Genomic DNA, 15976 nt, shown 5'->3' on the forward strand with positions numbered 1-15976 from the left:
TGCACCCTGGACTGCCCCCATAATAATGTCACAATGCCAGCACCTCTGCATTTAACCCTACTCAGTTAACACAGCAAGCAAGCACACATTCTTGGTGACACACTGAAGTGCCTGTGAGCAGCTTTTCAGTGCCCTAGAAAAAGTTAAGCCTTGCTCAAGGGCACCTCAGCTGTGACATTGTGGATACCCAGGAGGAGAAGGGACATTCCCTCCCCCAACCCATATCACTGTGCCAGTCAGGGGAATCGAACCTGGGGCACTTTGGTCTCAGACCACATTACCACTCCACGTAGCTGCCAATAGAGATATAGATCATGCAAATCAGCTGTGAAAGAGAACACTAGCTTGAGGACAAAAACTTTTTGAAAATGTGGTGTTTTTGGTCTGCGTATTCTCTTGTACCTTCAGTTTCTCAAAAATGTATTGAATGATTTGATTTTAGTGCATCACATATTTTTTGGAGAATGGAGAAAGTAGCCAGTGCTCTTGCCCCTGTGTGGTTTGAGTCTTGACAAGGGGTGTTTAAATGTGATAGGCCTCCTCAAGGTTGTAAAACTTTATGACATGGCTTATTAAGCAGGCTATTGATTTTTATCGCATCTAATCTTGTGCAGTATTCAATTATTTTAGTTGCTTAAACACATTTGTGCTGAGCAGCAACGGAGATCCCTTTCGGCTTCATGGTCAATGAAGACACCAATAGCCAAATTAAGTTTCAGTCATGTATTGCCAAATGTATGACTATATGTTTAGGACCAAAATTTGTCAAGTTAAATGTGACACGGCGATTGTACGATAATCAATATAGAGGGAGTTGCAGAGCATACTATGAGAGGAGGACACGTTAGCATGATTTTGTACTAAGACATTCCTATGAATATTAAAATATAAGGATGGAGTAGTGGAGAGATGATTTTGATGCATAATATGAAATCTTCATGGAAGTCTTTGGCCTCGGACAGCATAACTCATGGATTATTCAAGATCAGCTTGAGACAACCATATTACGGTATAGGTTTTTAGCAAAAATGAACTTTTAAAGACTTCTCTTGGATGTAGAGATGGTGTGCCCTGAGACTAGACCTGGAAGATGCTTCTGTAGGAGAGGAGCATGATAGTAAGACTTTGTTTTATGTTTTTGTTTTTATAGAATCTGTGAACAAGTTAAGACTATGGTTGTATGAACTCACTAAGATATGACAGTGTGTTCTGAAGCTGAGAAAAATGGTTTTAAATGATAGCTTTTGCACACAGCCATTGCACTGAAACTGGTGTTAAAAAAAAAATAAATTGTTCCAGTATTTAATTTGAGGGCCACCAAACTTCTACCTACCACTGTTTATTTGTCAACCACATCGAGGCACCGAGAGACTGCACATTCCCCTCAGTGCAAATCTGGACGTGGAAGATTTCTTCATGAGATCACAGATACTGTATGTGGGAAAATTCTTCCAAAGCATAGAAGGTGTTATCAGATCTATGATTAGAAGAGAACATGGCTCCATTGGGTTCACAAGTAAACAATACTAATGAGCACCTGTGGGAGTCCTTCACACAACATGAAATGGGCCAACTCTGTCTCTACTCTCTCAACTGCACTAGAACGCTGCCACGAGGAATGGGGTAGAAACAGCAAGGCTGCTTCGGGGGTGGGGTATAAATGGTTAATTATCAATTCATTAATTTCTTGGGGATCTGACCTTGTTTTGTTTGTTGGATTGCTGAATCACTTTTAAATGAAGCTTGGCCTTAGTTTGTCAATAGCTGCTTTTCTGTGATGAAATGATGTTTCAAATGCTGCATATTTTAAGGTTGTCAGCTGTATTAATGAATTGACCCTGAAGACCATTTAGTCAAAATAATGCCTGTTATGTTTGATACAAAAATCACAATTAAGTGTCAAAATGAAAGATGTTCTCTCCTTTTGTATATTTTCTTCCGGGGGATAGTTTAATTGAATTGCTAGCCATCACAGAGTTCAACAGAGATTCACATCAGCAAGGGGGGGAAAAAAAAAATGAAAGAATTAATTTGTCGGTGCCAAGGCTATATACTATTTTTTGTAATACACTGATGGGATTTTTGATGAAAAGAGGCTGCCCAGGACAATCCATAATGGACTCATCTCGGGGGTCTGCCACATTTACATGTCTGCCAGTTCAAGCAGCGCTGCGTTTTTGTAATTTTACTGACAAGCTTCAATTTCCCAGACCCGTCTCCACACTCGACACCGCCACAACGGACCCGCTAGTCATTTCCATTTGACTTTTCTCTTATCTGCACACACACACAAAAAAGCATTTCCATCAACTAGCCAGCGGGTTTTAATGTAAAAACGTTTTTTAAATTTTATGTAGCGAGGCTACATTTAAACATTTGACCAGCTTCCCCCACTCCCCTTCATATAGAAAACTGATGAGAGATAGGGTGACCAAATGTCACATACGAAATGGCTTTTGCCATCAATGTTTTATTCAGTCCCGTGTCACTTTGATCACATTAATACAATACAAAATGTAAATGTTATGCCGAGTGTTTAAAAAAACACACAATATATTTTATGACCTTCTTATAAAGGAAGGTAAAATGACTTTCCGTCCAAATAAGGTGAAATGAAACACATATTTAATGGTAGCAGGAAATAGAAGGGTGAGCACTTTCAGCAGGCAGAGGGTGATATTCACTTAACCCACCGGCTGTGTCATTTAACAGCACCAACCCTCACAGATTTATGCCCGTCTGTATAGCTGATGTCTTCCCCCTATCTGCCATGTAGACAAACAGAATGGAGGCCTTTCTCTCTGAGAGCCCCATCCACTGATGGGCAGGAGTTTTGGTTTTTAAATGTTAATGCCATTCAGATTTATGGGAGGCAGCTAGATTGCCACTGAGGGTATGCGGCGCTAGATACTGTTTATTTCATTGCAAAGCGCACAGGCTAAAATGTTTGCCCCTGAGCCTTTGCAGCACTCTAAAAACCAAACCGCTGCTGGCACCAGGCGTGGGTTAAGAAATGAGCTGAAAATTCAATAGTCAATACTCCATGTAATGGGCAAGGTGGAAAAAAAATAAAAACTATGCTTGGAAGTTAATTTTATTAGCACACAAAGTGCTTTTGTCTAGTGGAGCCCAAGGAGGGGGAAAAAAAAAAAAAAAAAGAGTGTTTGAGAGAAGAAAAGGGAAGAGCGAGAGAGCCCACTGATAGCCAAGAGTATTACTTCTCCTCCCATTCTCCTGCTGTGTTGTGATAGACAGACTAATATGCAGGCTCACTTTCTATGCCAAAGGCTAGACCAAGGCCCACAAGAGACAAGTCCCTCTCCGATACGCTTTCTCCCCCTCATGCTTTCCAGCCCTTTTAACTGGAGCAGTGCATAAAGACAACAATATATCCACCTTATTACCCTAGAGATGGAGATTTTGCCTCAAACATTACAAACAATCTGGCTGGCCTTGCTCCCGCTCTCTTTGTGCATCTGTGCGAAACGATCAATAGTGTATAAATTAGGAGAACACTGAGTCTCACTGGTTTCCATGTGGAGTGACCGTGTATTAAATCACACCAATTGATTAGCTGAAGTTCACAGGAGGACAACACTGGAATCGGAGTGAGTGTCTCCTCTTCACTACTCGGACGACTTCAGCACCTAGGATGCTAATTAAACCACTGTCTCAACATCCAATGTACAGACTGAAAAAAAATGCTGGATTGTTTTCATAATCAACTCGCGGGGTAATTATTTGGATAGGCTGAAGATCTGAAGCTGGTCGCCATTTGCGTACTGAAGTTGAAATAAATTTATTGTAGCATTCTAAGATGATGTTGGTGCTGGCTGGATGATCCAGTGGGTCCAAATGCCAGTCAGGGTGAGTGGCCCACATTTGGAGAATGTGTGGGTTGTGTCACGAATGGCTCTGATGCCAAACAACTGAATTGCTGTGGCGACCTGAGACGGGAAAGTTGTGTTTTCGTCTCAGAAAATCAGAAAATGGCAGCAATAAAACGACAATTTTATCTGTAACCACAGCGACACTGATACCCTGGAAACCTTTTTTTTTTTTTTTTTTTTTTTGTAGCTTTAAATGCAGAGTCTGTCGGATTCACTCAGGAAAATGCACTTTTTAAATACAGGATTTAAACAAACAAACTACTTCTCAATTTTCAGATCTGGGCTTCTCTCAATGTGTGGTGGTGATTTTGTCCTAGTTATTTCACCTACCTTGTGTTTGTTTTGACCCAGCAGATTTAAGAGTGTACTGTGTGGACTTCCTCTTCTCAGATCCCCCCCATCCCGAAACATTTTGAATGTAATTATATGTCACTTTAGAGAGAGAGAAAAAAACAAAAACAAACATGGATTGGATGATTCTTACTACTGTGTGTTGCATGTTCCATCTTCTAGAACATAAACCAAACATTTCCATAAAAGTTGTTAGCTGCATTTAAGTTGAGTCCGTATTTAGTTGTAGTGACTTGTTTTTTATGTTGGTGTTTGTGTTGGTCCGACAGGGGCTTGAGCGCAATAGAAAAGTTAAAACAATGGCACAAAAGCGTGTCAGCAGGTCAGCTGGCAGGGCGACAAGGATTGAACTTCCAATCACTGAAACACACTCAGGAAAGAGAGTGACAGAAAGAGGGCACAGGCAGGATAAAAAGAAATGAACTCGACAAGAGCTCTGAGAGGAGGGAGACAGCAGAGAGAGACACTCAGTGGAACGCAAGTCTCGGGCTGTAGAGTTGGGATTGAACAGAAAAATGCAGTTGTTTTCCTTCACCCAAGGAAAAGCAAAGTGCAAACAGCACCAAGTCATTTGACTGCATTTTTTTTAGGAGGGATATGATCGTTCAACAGTATAAATGTACCTCACATATGTAAATAGTCTCAACATAGCTTTTTGTGTGGATGTTAGCATGTGCATTTGTGAGTCTTTGGGTTTTCTCTTGATACTACGGGTTTTGTGTCAATCGTATTGGAGCGGTAGGCAACATTGGAGCATTTTTACTCAGTGAAAGTTAGTAATTTTATTGTTTTTAAGTCTTATTCACTCCATTGGGTGTAAAAATTAACACAGTACAAAATGTTAAATAAAAAAAAGTGTTAACTAATAGTTTTCATTAAATTGGACTAAAAAAAATGAATCTTCAGTTTACTGTAATAAGGATTATCTGTTTAACTTCCATATGAGTTCACTCTTAACTCCTAAGAAGAGTTAAAAGGTCAACTCTAGGAAAAGAGTTACTTTAACTAAACCATAATCATTCGATGGTCTAACATTACACCCAAACGGAGTTTATTTGAACTCTGTTTATTTAAGAGACTACTTGCTACATTCACGACCTTTAAGGCAAATGATAAATGTTTTCTTCTTTGGGAAATGTTTACATGCACTTTACGACATTGCCATTTTCCCTCCTCTCAGCATCATTTGCACTCCAAATTATTTCTGATGAAATTCAGACTCAAATTGCCTTCTATCTGTTTCTGTATTATGACATACTATGTCAGAATGACGGCTATGAAAGAGGTCATTAAAACTGCAGCAGTCTACTTGGCCCGTGTAATACTCTCGACTGACAATATGTGAGACTACAATGCTACAAGATATTAGTGTGAAATGCTTTGCCCCATGCACCTCACATCTCTGTGTGGCACGTACCTGTGTGTCTGTTGCTGCCACCATGTTGGCTGATGATCACCCACTACCTCTTAGAGTAAATAACTGTATGTGTGTTGGTGTGTGTGGGCGTGCGTGTGTGTGCTTGCCAGCGTAGAACTACAATCTAGGATGCGTTTCGTTATTCTGTTCCCTGCTGTGGAAGTTGATGGGTTTTCCCACAGAGGACGTGCAAAATGATCCTGGCAAGTGATTTGCAAGTCTGTGTGTGTGAAACGGAAGCAGAATTGGCTGTGTGATCTGACATTGTGTGTCTGTTGGGTGTGTGTTACAGGAGTGCTTGAACAGGTAAAGGGAGGAAGTGATTCTGATTGAAAACCCAGGCGACACGATCTCACGCTGCGGCTGTTGTTTTGCCTCGAAACTGCCTTCAAACCCATTTCACTGTGGCAGTGTGAGTCATTTTAATATCTTCCAATTTCACCAACACTGTTTCGTCTCTTGTACGTAAGAGAGCTTCACAAATGGTGTTTTTGTTGAATAAAAAAATAGGGCAGATTGTCACCATGAAGAATGAGATGAGTGAGAGCACATCACTTTTATTTTACAATAACCACTGTTTGTTTCAAATGAAATCATGTGGTTGTTTTATTCCAATCATCTTGATTGTTAGTGGAGAGAGAACAGAAATAGATGCAGAGAGGAAGGGTCTGAAAACCCGTTTTGGAATGTTAAGTGTTTCTCTACCATTAAATATTCATGGTCATCCTGTATACGCAGTAATCAAAGTTAAAGTTTGGCGGGGAAAACATTCCGATTAAAAATTCAACGGTCGCAACTTCCATTCCTTTGCTTCACAGGGACTTTTATCAGGGTGAAGCTTGTTAAATCCTTCCAGTGGTGTCAACACAAGCAAGAAACTAAGACATTTCAGAATGTTCAGATTATTTAAATTGTCTGATTACATTATCGCCATCTCTTATTTGTGACGCCACATAAAGATTTACATGCCAAGGGACAGATAGGCTTCTGAGCTCAAAACATCAACGTGTGGATTTTCATTAGGAAAACATCCTTTCAATGGATGTTTTTGTATTGTTATCAAAAACAGTTTATGTACTATTTATAAATTACTGATCACCATGTCCCACAACAAAACCCACTGCAAAGCCAAACATTAGTGGACAACTGACATTTACCACAGCCTAATTTTATTCATAAAAAGTTGGTTGTGTTTTGTGGTATATAAAGCAAGAACTAATGTCCGGCTCCCCAATGTTAATATACAATATTTCTGGCAATCATTCTTATTCGCGGTGAAAGAAATGGCAGATTCAATTCGTTGTAGGAACATTAAAATGCTGGCAACCACATCAGTTTGTGGTTTACTGTCACTTTACAGCAACATCTCACCCCATCCCCTCTATTGATGGAGAAATGCTCTGAGTAGTGGAGGGGGGCTTGGCTGGGGTGAGGGGTTATTTGTTGTGCCCCAAAGACATTATTGATGGTATTTCAACAGTTTGAATCAGTATTTCAACACCAGTGATTTAATCTAAGTGTGCACATCCATATATGACTCACATACAACAGACGTACCGGCAAAAAAAATAAATAAATAAAAAATTAGTAAATACGGTCTAGAGTGTTGCAGAGTTTGTGGCACTTGTAGAAACACTAAAAACCGTAGAGGGAGAAAAAAAGAGCGAACGGTGCATGCATTATACATGATTGAGAAAAGACTACGAACCTTGTGCTACTATTTGTGGAGATATAGTATTAAATCAGATGGGTTTTTTGTTTGTTTGTTTTTTAAGCATTTCAAGTTTTCCTGTTATTTTAGGTATGGCTAAAATCACACCAAGTGATGAGCTGTGACATCTGGCATGATTTGCCCATCCCCCACTATATAAAACCTGAATGCCTTAATCACTGGTTATCCGACGCAGCCTGTGACTTACTTGACCATTTACATGCAGTTAGCTAACTTGCTAGCTATGACTCCACTCTCAAAATACATCTTTCCTAATTGCCACAATTTACAGAACAGCTCGGTGTCTTCAAAATTAACAAAATTTGCGGACAAACCCTCAACCCAGAAATGCGCAGAGAAAGGGGAATTCTCGAAGCCTGTTAGCTCGCAAACTAGCTGGGGGCTAGCACCTCATGTTACAAAGCGGAAAAAACTGTGGGATGTATAGGCATAAGAAAGTGGCTAGACGAAGCAGCGGGTCCACAGCATTTCTGAGTGAGGGCAATGGCATGATTTTTCTCCTCGTTTTGGGGGTAAAAACAAGCTTGGAATGATCAGTTCTGAAGACTCGCAATTCTTCTTGACCATAAGACCGAACATACTGAAACATCTTCTTTACTTGTACACCCTCTTCTGCTCCGTTTACATGTATTCTTGCATTCCTTTCCACAAATCTTATAAAAAGCGATGATTCGTGTGAGAATGAAATTGCCAGCTCCATGGAGAGGGTGAGCTTTTCATCAGAATATGTAATCACTGTCAGAATATTTTCAGACAAAGCAGGAGAGCTGGTGGAGGTGCTCAGAGAGGAGAGTCCACCTGCCTCTGCATGTTTTATCATCCGTCACATGAGCTCGGCACTACGCCTCCCAATGATTTACTGTCTTATGGAGGCATCGTCACAGCACTGTGGAAGTGTCTGTGTATATGTGAATCACAAAGGATCTCGGCAATAAAACCTTCTTCAGTGAATTCTTAGGTGCCGTTTCGAGTGGAAATGCTGCTCAAAACGTTGGACCAATTTGACCTGAGAAGCAGGGATGAGGTTGTAGATGCAAAGCAGCCTCGAAACTTCTTCATATGTGATTGGTGATTTTAATATGAACAACATTAATAAAAGGGCTGCTAAAGCGAGTAAGTGAAGAAACATATTTAAAGGGGAAGTCAAGTCTAAAATATGTTCTGTGCGACCTCACTTGTAGTCTAAGCACAGTATTCTGATTAATATTGTTTTTAGTAATAGGAATTACGCAGCAGAATCCACCCTTTTTTATACAGCTCAGGGGGCGGCCATTTTGCCACTTGCTGTTGACTGAAAATGACATCACAGTTGCCTAAGGGCTCGGTTAATGACCAATCACGGCTCAGCTTCAGAACGTCACATGTTCAAACTCAGAAAACAGGTGAATCGTGATTGGTTGTTACCTGAGCCCTGAGCTAATCTGATGTCATTTTCAGTCGACAACAAGTGGCAAAATGGCCGCCCGCGGTCTTTCTGTATGCATGTAAATTGCATTGGATTAGAAATTTGAACACTGGCAAAGTTTAGAGAGTGGTAGCACAAACATTGTGAATCATGCGAAGGTGCACTTCATGTATGGTCTGGCATGACTGTTGCACACAGAATGCAAATTTTGCACGTGATACCGTAACTGCTTCCAGGTTTCCTCTCACCCACTCACAACATCAACGTATGTTTGGCATACAAAGGCAACTCTTCCTCCCTGGTGTCCACTGAATCAGATAGGCAGCCCAGCCCCCAAGAAGGAGATTACACAAATTTATGCAAAGCCCGTAAATGATTTATACTGCAGTGCACAACAAAGGGCTTTTTTTTTTTTTTTTTTTTACAAGACCGCTGACAAGACGAAGGGAGAGAAAGTGAGAGCGAGATCCTGACATCTATAGTAATCCTCACATTCACATAGATCTTACCTTGCCACCCTCAAACGATAAAGTGATGCAAAATTCTGGAATGTGCAATTTTTTTCTGATAACAAAACTGAAAACAGAAACGCACTGAGAAAAGCAGCACTCGCTGTTTGGCCTTGGGTTTATGTTTAGACTGAGCTTTTAAGCACTCGGGCTTGTGTTCACTGGAAAAAAAGGCATTGTGCGCATTTGTGTGTGAATGCTGAGATACTGTACGTGTCTACAAGTGGAAGTTCTTTATCTAGGGATCAAAAGCAGCAACATATTTTAGCTCATTGTACCTCCTATACACCCTTCATTGCACTCCTAACAACAAGGATGCACTGTGCACCCTAACAACGCACATGAGCGTTAAAAAAAAATCAATTCATGACTTATAAACATAATACGGTGTCTTTGTTGTGTGTTTAAATTCAATGTTATTTTTAGTTTGTCTTTAACTGTAGTTATATGATTATAGAAGTTATTTACAAAGACTGTAACCTGTGGTAGATAGTTGACTCACTTGGGATCAAATCCCAGTCAGGTTAACTTTTAAAAAGTCAAACTAAGTCGAGTTACTTGTCTCCTCCTCTACTGTTAATTTAACTCTACTTGGTGAGTTAAAAATATACTCTCACAGTGTTAAATATTTCACTATTTTAAAAGTTGATTTAACTCAGGAGAGTGTGGAGCTACATAAACTCTGAAAAAGTGTTAAAATCAGCTCTGTGGGAGTCAATTCAATACTGGACTTTTTGCTGTGTACATGAACAGTGAGCCAAAAAAATAATTGTTAATGTAAATATTGCCAACATTAATGACCTGTAAACATATAAGGACTAACATATGATACAAATCAATTATTGTCAACACTACAGACATGTGAATTGTCAATTGTTGGTCAGTTGAATTTGGTATTTCTCTGAATTGAACACTTTCCTTTTATAGCCACAGATTTTTAAGGTCAGCGCTTTGCCAACAGATGCAAACAGAAAGACCCGTGTGATCCAAACCACTACATTTTGTGACACGAAATTTATTCCCAGTGGTCTATTTTTTGATTGTTGCATTTCCCTTGGCTGTACTGCTTCAAGTACTGATACTGCGCACATTTAAAGCGGGACGCTGTTAGGTCAAAATAGAAGAATACCACTCTATGAAAATGCAAGGTGTGACAGCCAGACATCATTCAATATCAAGGACTAAAGAGAGTTGAAAGAGACTCATCTGTTATTCTCGACTTAGTGTTTTTTTTTGTTTTTTTTAATACGCAGGAAGTGCACCTCCAAGGACACCTGCTGGTTCATGGACTACATGTGAAATGCTTCCTCAGGTCAGTGGTTCTCACCATGTTTCTCTGTGGTTGGATGCCATTGGTAACTGATGGACTGTGACCACGCAACCCCCCCCATCCACCTCACATCCATGCAGTGTTACCAGGTGCTGAAGCCATGCTGTCCCCCACTATTTCTTCACCCCTCCCCTCCCATCTTACCCCCTTAACCCTGCCCTTCAGACAGCATTGTCTGAATCAACAATAGAGCCATTGTTACCTCAAGGTGGCGCATTGTGCGGGGTATTCACCAGACACTGCTGAGGTGACCCTGACAGCGTAGCTCAGTAGACCCCCTGCCCCAACACACACACCCGTAGGCACGCTGTGGTTACCAAACTTTGACGCTTGTGGGCCCACATGGTTCTTTTATAATTGTATATTTTATTTCATCCATGAAGCCATACATTTATATCTATAGCGTTTGACCTCATTACGGTTGCAGGTGAGACGGAGCCTATCCAAGCTGAATTTGGGCGAGAGGCAAGACACGCCCTGCTCTGGTTGCCAGCCAATAGCTGCGTTCTATTTGCACAGTCGTTCAGTGTTCAGACTTGTACAGTGCATTTTCAAGTCATGTCATCTTTATTGATATAGCGCTTTCAAACAGCCTTAGCTTTTTAATATTTTGGCTTCTCAGCACCAAAAGTGAAAGTTGGAACAGCATTGCCCTGATTATTGATGAGCATTAGACTGAATGATTTGCTTGCGCATTAATGGTCAGCACAGTTTAAAACACCTGCACAATCTACTGACATCAGTGATGTTTATATTTGTTTGCATCTACTAAGATAGTGCATGGCCAATTTTAATTCACAATCCAAAATCATTGCGAACTACAGCCACATAAAAAACATAAACCAGAATCCATCCATCCATCCATCCATCCATCCATCCATCCATCCATCCATCCATCCATCTTCTATATACCTTAGTTATCCACTTAGTTGTTCAATTTCTTGTGGCCTTGTTGTAGCTGAAGCATGAGTTTCCAAGACAGCTGTACTGGATGTGCTTCATTTTAGAACAAAAGACAAAAGAAGTGACAGAGGGAAAGGAGGTGACTGTGCAGTGCACAGCTGTTAGTGCTTCTGTTGTTTAAACAGTGATACCTTATGACCCACCGGTTCTGCCTCAGTCCGTCTGCAAGTGGTTGAATGAATTGCTTTAGATACCAAATATATTTGGTAGCTTGCTGCTGTGACAGACACAACACGGAAGGAATTAAAACTTTATCAAAAATGAAAAATAATAATTATGTCCCCTTAGTTCTCATTAGGAAAATATCGTACTGCAAGTTCCTCGACGGTTGCCACCACGGCACTTACAGTAAATATAGCTGTTTTGTTTGTTTGTTTGTTTTTTTTTGTTTTTTAAAAGTGCATCCTTGCTTTTGCAATTAGCCTAATTTCAGTGGCACTGATAAACTGGACCAATCTTCAAAGAAAGTTTTTTTTTTTTTTTTTTTTTTTTTTTAACATAGGTGTCAATACTTGCATTTCAGCCCACTTGTCTCTTTAAATGACTTTCCAACTGTTTTCAACCTCATGACCCCCACTTCCCTAATCTGCTTAATGCACTGGAGGATGGACAAGAGATTTTTCAGTTAGTCACTGTTGTTCAATATGTTTAATTGCGCCGGCTGTGAAGAGAAGTTATCATTCTTCAGCATGATATTTTGTATTGCTCCTCCATTCGCTCAGTGCGATCATTTTGTCTAAATGAGCTAACAAAGCAGAAGAGTGATGTTCCCAAAATGTATTCTGCACCTGCTTTATTTGGCATTACTTTGCCCTGACAATGTTAGCAAGTCATAGACATGCAAATAATAACAAAAAAGCTGTGATTGGATTTCAACAGGCTTATGACCTCACCACAGGGGTCAGAGGGGTCAAAATGGGTGTAAAGGGTGATGTGGGAGGAGATGAGGTCAATGGCTCATTAGAACTCTAAAACACAGAGCAGGTCAAAGGGCCGGCAGTAGGTCAGATGACATCGGCAAGACATGTCAATGTATTGTAAAGAGGCAACTATTTTAAGTGGACTTCACTATATTGCCGACCTTTGACCTAGGGAAAACATAAAAAGTGATTAGTTAATGTATATACGGTGACATTTGGATGTTATTGCCCTACGGTGGACACTCTGTTGAGGAGAAAAAGTAGATATTTTTTAATTGATACACAGCTGCTTTAACGTTGTTATGGGAACATTGCACTCATTAAATAAACACTCCTTTTATAGCAGGGCTAGGCAATCTCGGTCCGCGAGGGCAGGAGTCCTGCAGGTTTTGCGTGTTTCCCTTCTCCAACACAGCTGATATATGATCAGCTCATCGGCAATTTCTGCATAAGACTGATAACGATCCTGTTGATTGGAATCAGCTTGCGTTTCTTCTCATTTGGAAGAAATTTGACATCTGACTGAAACTTTGCCTTTTTTTTTTTTTTTTTTTTTTAGTTTGAATACATACGCAAAGTTATCACAAAGGCCAAAAAAAAAAAAGCAGTCGAAGCTATTTTATTTTTAACTAATACCACCATACACAGAGGCCCCCTCGCTCAAAATCAAGGGAGGCTTTGTTAGGACATTCTCACTCTTACCCGTGAGACTCTTTAGTTGCCTATTGTGGCATCCCTTGTCCACGAAGTGAAGATATATCGTGCAACTGTAACACTATCAAAGAACTGGAAAGTGCCGCCGCCATCCAAGTCACAGTGATATGTTGTCAATGTAGTGCGAGGCAACCTGCCTGGTTGCAGCTGCTGAGTCGCTGGCAGCCCAGTCAGCAGAGTTGGGATCACGCTGGACAGCAGCACTGCCGTCATTTATATCTGTGCTTTGGACGATGGATACTCTGACCTGCAAGGGATGTTTCGTTGTTCACTATTGTCGCAGACAGTAACATTTTGAAACATTAATAGACAACTATAACTTAACATACTGATTGAATTGATTTTTAAAAAAATGTTCAGAAGATAATGACAGGTAATGAAGGCTACAGATTATTTAATTGTCCATTAAGGTATGCTGCTGTGTGCCATAATGATGAGTGCAGCATGTGACTGATAAAAATCAATTCTAAAATCAAAGCATTATTGCAAATGCTTTGCACAGGCCCAGGAGAAGAGAAGACGTGATACATGGACAGAAGGGAAGGAAAGTGGGCACAAGGTCAGTGGGAAAAAACAACAACAACAACAACAACAACAACAAACCAGAAAATACGTCACAGTTCACCACAAAGACATTGTGGTAAGTTAATAGGTTTGGTGGTGGTTGTTTAAAACATTAACATGAAACCAACAGCTATAATGTTCCAACAATTGCGTTAAACGGACCGCAAACGCTTTCTGGCTAACTTACTAGCTAGGAGCATGTAGCGATAGTAGCCACTTGTTGATGTGCGTGTGAAGTTGAATTTGTGCTAACTAAGATAAGTTTTACTGGTGGGGCAAATATGGTTTCAGTTGGATTGCAAGTTTAGTTAAAACAGACAGAAGTAGGAGCTAATCTTGAAGTTGCCAAAACATGACCAAATAAAAACAGGATGATGAAATGTGATACGAACAAACAAACAAACAAACAAACAAACCAAACAAACATGTTTGAAAATGTACTAAAATTGAGATCACATTTATAAAGGACGATTAAATTTAAACACCGAGCTTGAATTTGAACCCCTAACTTCATAACTATATGAGCTAAACCATTTATCCACCATACTTGATGTTTTAACGTGATTCAAATAAATCAAATCCAATTCATCCTAAATTCCCAAACAAATTTGTGAATGAGAATCACTTTAAAGTACAGTTGACCCCCTAAGGACAGCAGATCACACTTGCAAACACACACACTAGGAGCTCTAATGATTACTAAAGCATTTAATAGTATCTGAGCAGCGGGACTGTTGAACAAAGCAGATCTGTGTAGGATGTGGCCTTTGTACAAAAGCTTGACTCCCCCTGGGTAATGAGGACCCCATCTTTGGTCTGATTCACATTAATTCTATTATTCCCACAGTCTCTTGGATGGCAGGCAGAATAGAGAAACAATAATAATTGCCTGATTACATTTGGGTCTCTTTGGACTGGTTGACTTCAGATGAGTGTGTGTGGAAAAGCCACTTTTTTTCCTTGGGCTTTCAGTGTGTTTGTGTGAGAATGAATGAACCTAGAATACAATTAGATCTGGAACAGTGGCAAAAATGAAAACAAACAATGATAACGAGTCGAAATCATTGATTCCGTGCACATTATTTTTGTACTGCGTACATCTGTGGGTATGCGACTTTCCCTCAAACACACGCACACATGATTTCTTATTATGTGTGCAACCATCAAGGTCACCACCACTATTTAGTGCGTGCGTGTTTATGCAGGCAAGCCCTGCTTTCCCTTCAGGATAGACACGCTCCCACAATGATGTTATGAATACTACCTGCAACCACGAAACATTACAAATATTATGTAAATACTCATGCATAAGTCTGTTGCACCATTTTAGCAATTCAATTCCTGACCACACATAACTAGAATATCACACAGAGGAGTGCAAGGCTGAACGGTTAATAAAAGTGAAAAGAAAATGCTCCATTATATGACCTTAGCGTTTGTTAGAAGGCTACTTCTTGCTTCATTGAGAACAGTTTTATGGATGTCATCGTGGCAAAAATGTTAAATATAAATTCTTGTTTTTACAGTGTTATCCTTGATTTAAATTGAATGATCCCTTCCGTAGTCCCGCCATTCTTCAAGGTTTTGCTGCTAACCCTTTATTGTGTCAAAATGACTCTTTTGAAAAAGGTCATTTACCATTTACAGCCAATGTGTCTGCCTCACAATTCTGAGATTTGTGGCGGGGTTCCCCCCCCACTTTCCATTAACATGCTTAAGACTCTAAATACACAGGCGAGTATGAGTGTGAATGGTGGTAAGTCTATACCATGGGTCCCCAACCTTTTTGAGCTACTTCTTTGGTAACGTTCCCTGTGAAGGGCTACCAGTTTGATGCACACTTCTGAAATAACAAATTTGCTCAAATTACATTTAATCTAGGCTTTACACAGTCAAGATTTTTCAACTGATCAGCGAGTTTGAAAAAAAAAAAAAAAGAAAAGTTCATCGATTCTGCAGTCAACCGGGGATGTCGACTGGCCCAGCCCACGATGAGTGAAAACTCACGTATAATTGACGGCAATTGAAATGCATGGGGGAAAAAATGTAATCCAAAAATTTTCCAAAAATTTCTTCAAAAAACACTGGTAAACACGGAACATAACATGTAATGTCTTACAGTATTCTGTGGCGCCGATAAATGATGTCATTGATTGATTGGGCAAATTAAGACCGATTTTG

At 40.1% G+C, this 15976-nt stretch overlaps 1 protein-coding gene across 6 annotated transcripts in view; it reads left to right on the forward strand.

Annotated features, from left to right (window-relative positions):
• The window catches only part of LOC144017648 (uncharacterized), a 51964-nt gene that overhangs the window by 1755 nt on the left and 34233 nt on the right, over window positions 1-15976 (forward strand). For 5 of the 6 annotated variants that reach the window (XM_077519440.1, XM_077519444.1, XM_077519443.1 and 2 more), the window contains 2 exons: window positions 10558-10616; window positions 13734-13871. In XM_077519440.1, the coding sequence (XP_077375566.1) occupies window positions 10558-10616; window positions 13734-13871 (197 nt within the window). The remainder of the gene's footprint in view (window positions 1-10557; window positions 10617-13733; window positions 13872-15976) is intronic. The other variant, XM_077519446.1, reaches the window with a different exon arrangement.

Source organism: Festucalex cinctus, chromosome 4, assembly GCF_051991245.1.
Source record: "Festucalex cinctus isolate MCC-2025b chromosome 4, RoL_Fcin_1.0, whole genome shotgun sequence".
Classification (NCBI taxonomy): Eukaryota; Metazoa; Chordata; class Actinopteri; order Syngnathiformes; family Syngnathidae; genus Festucalex; species Festucalex cinctus.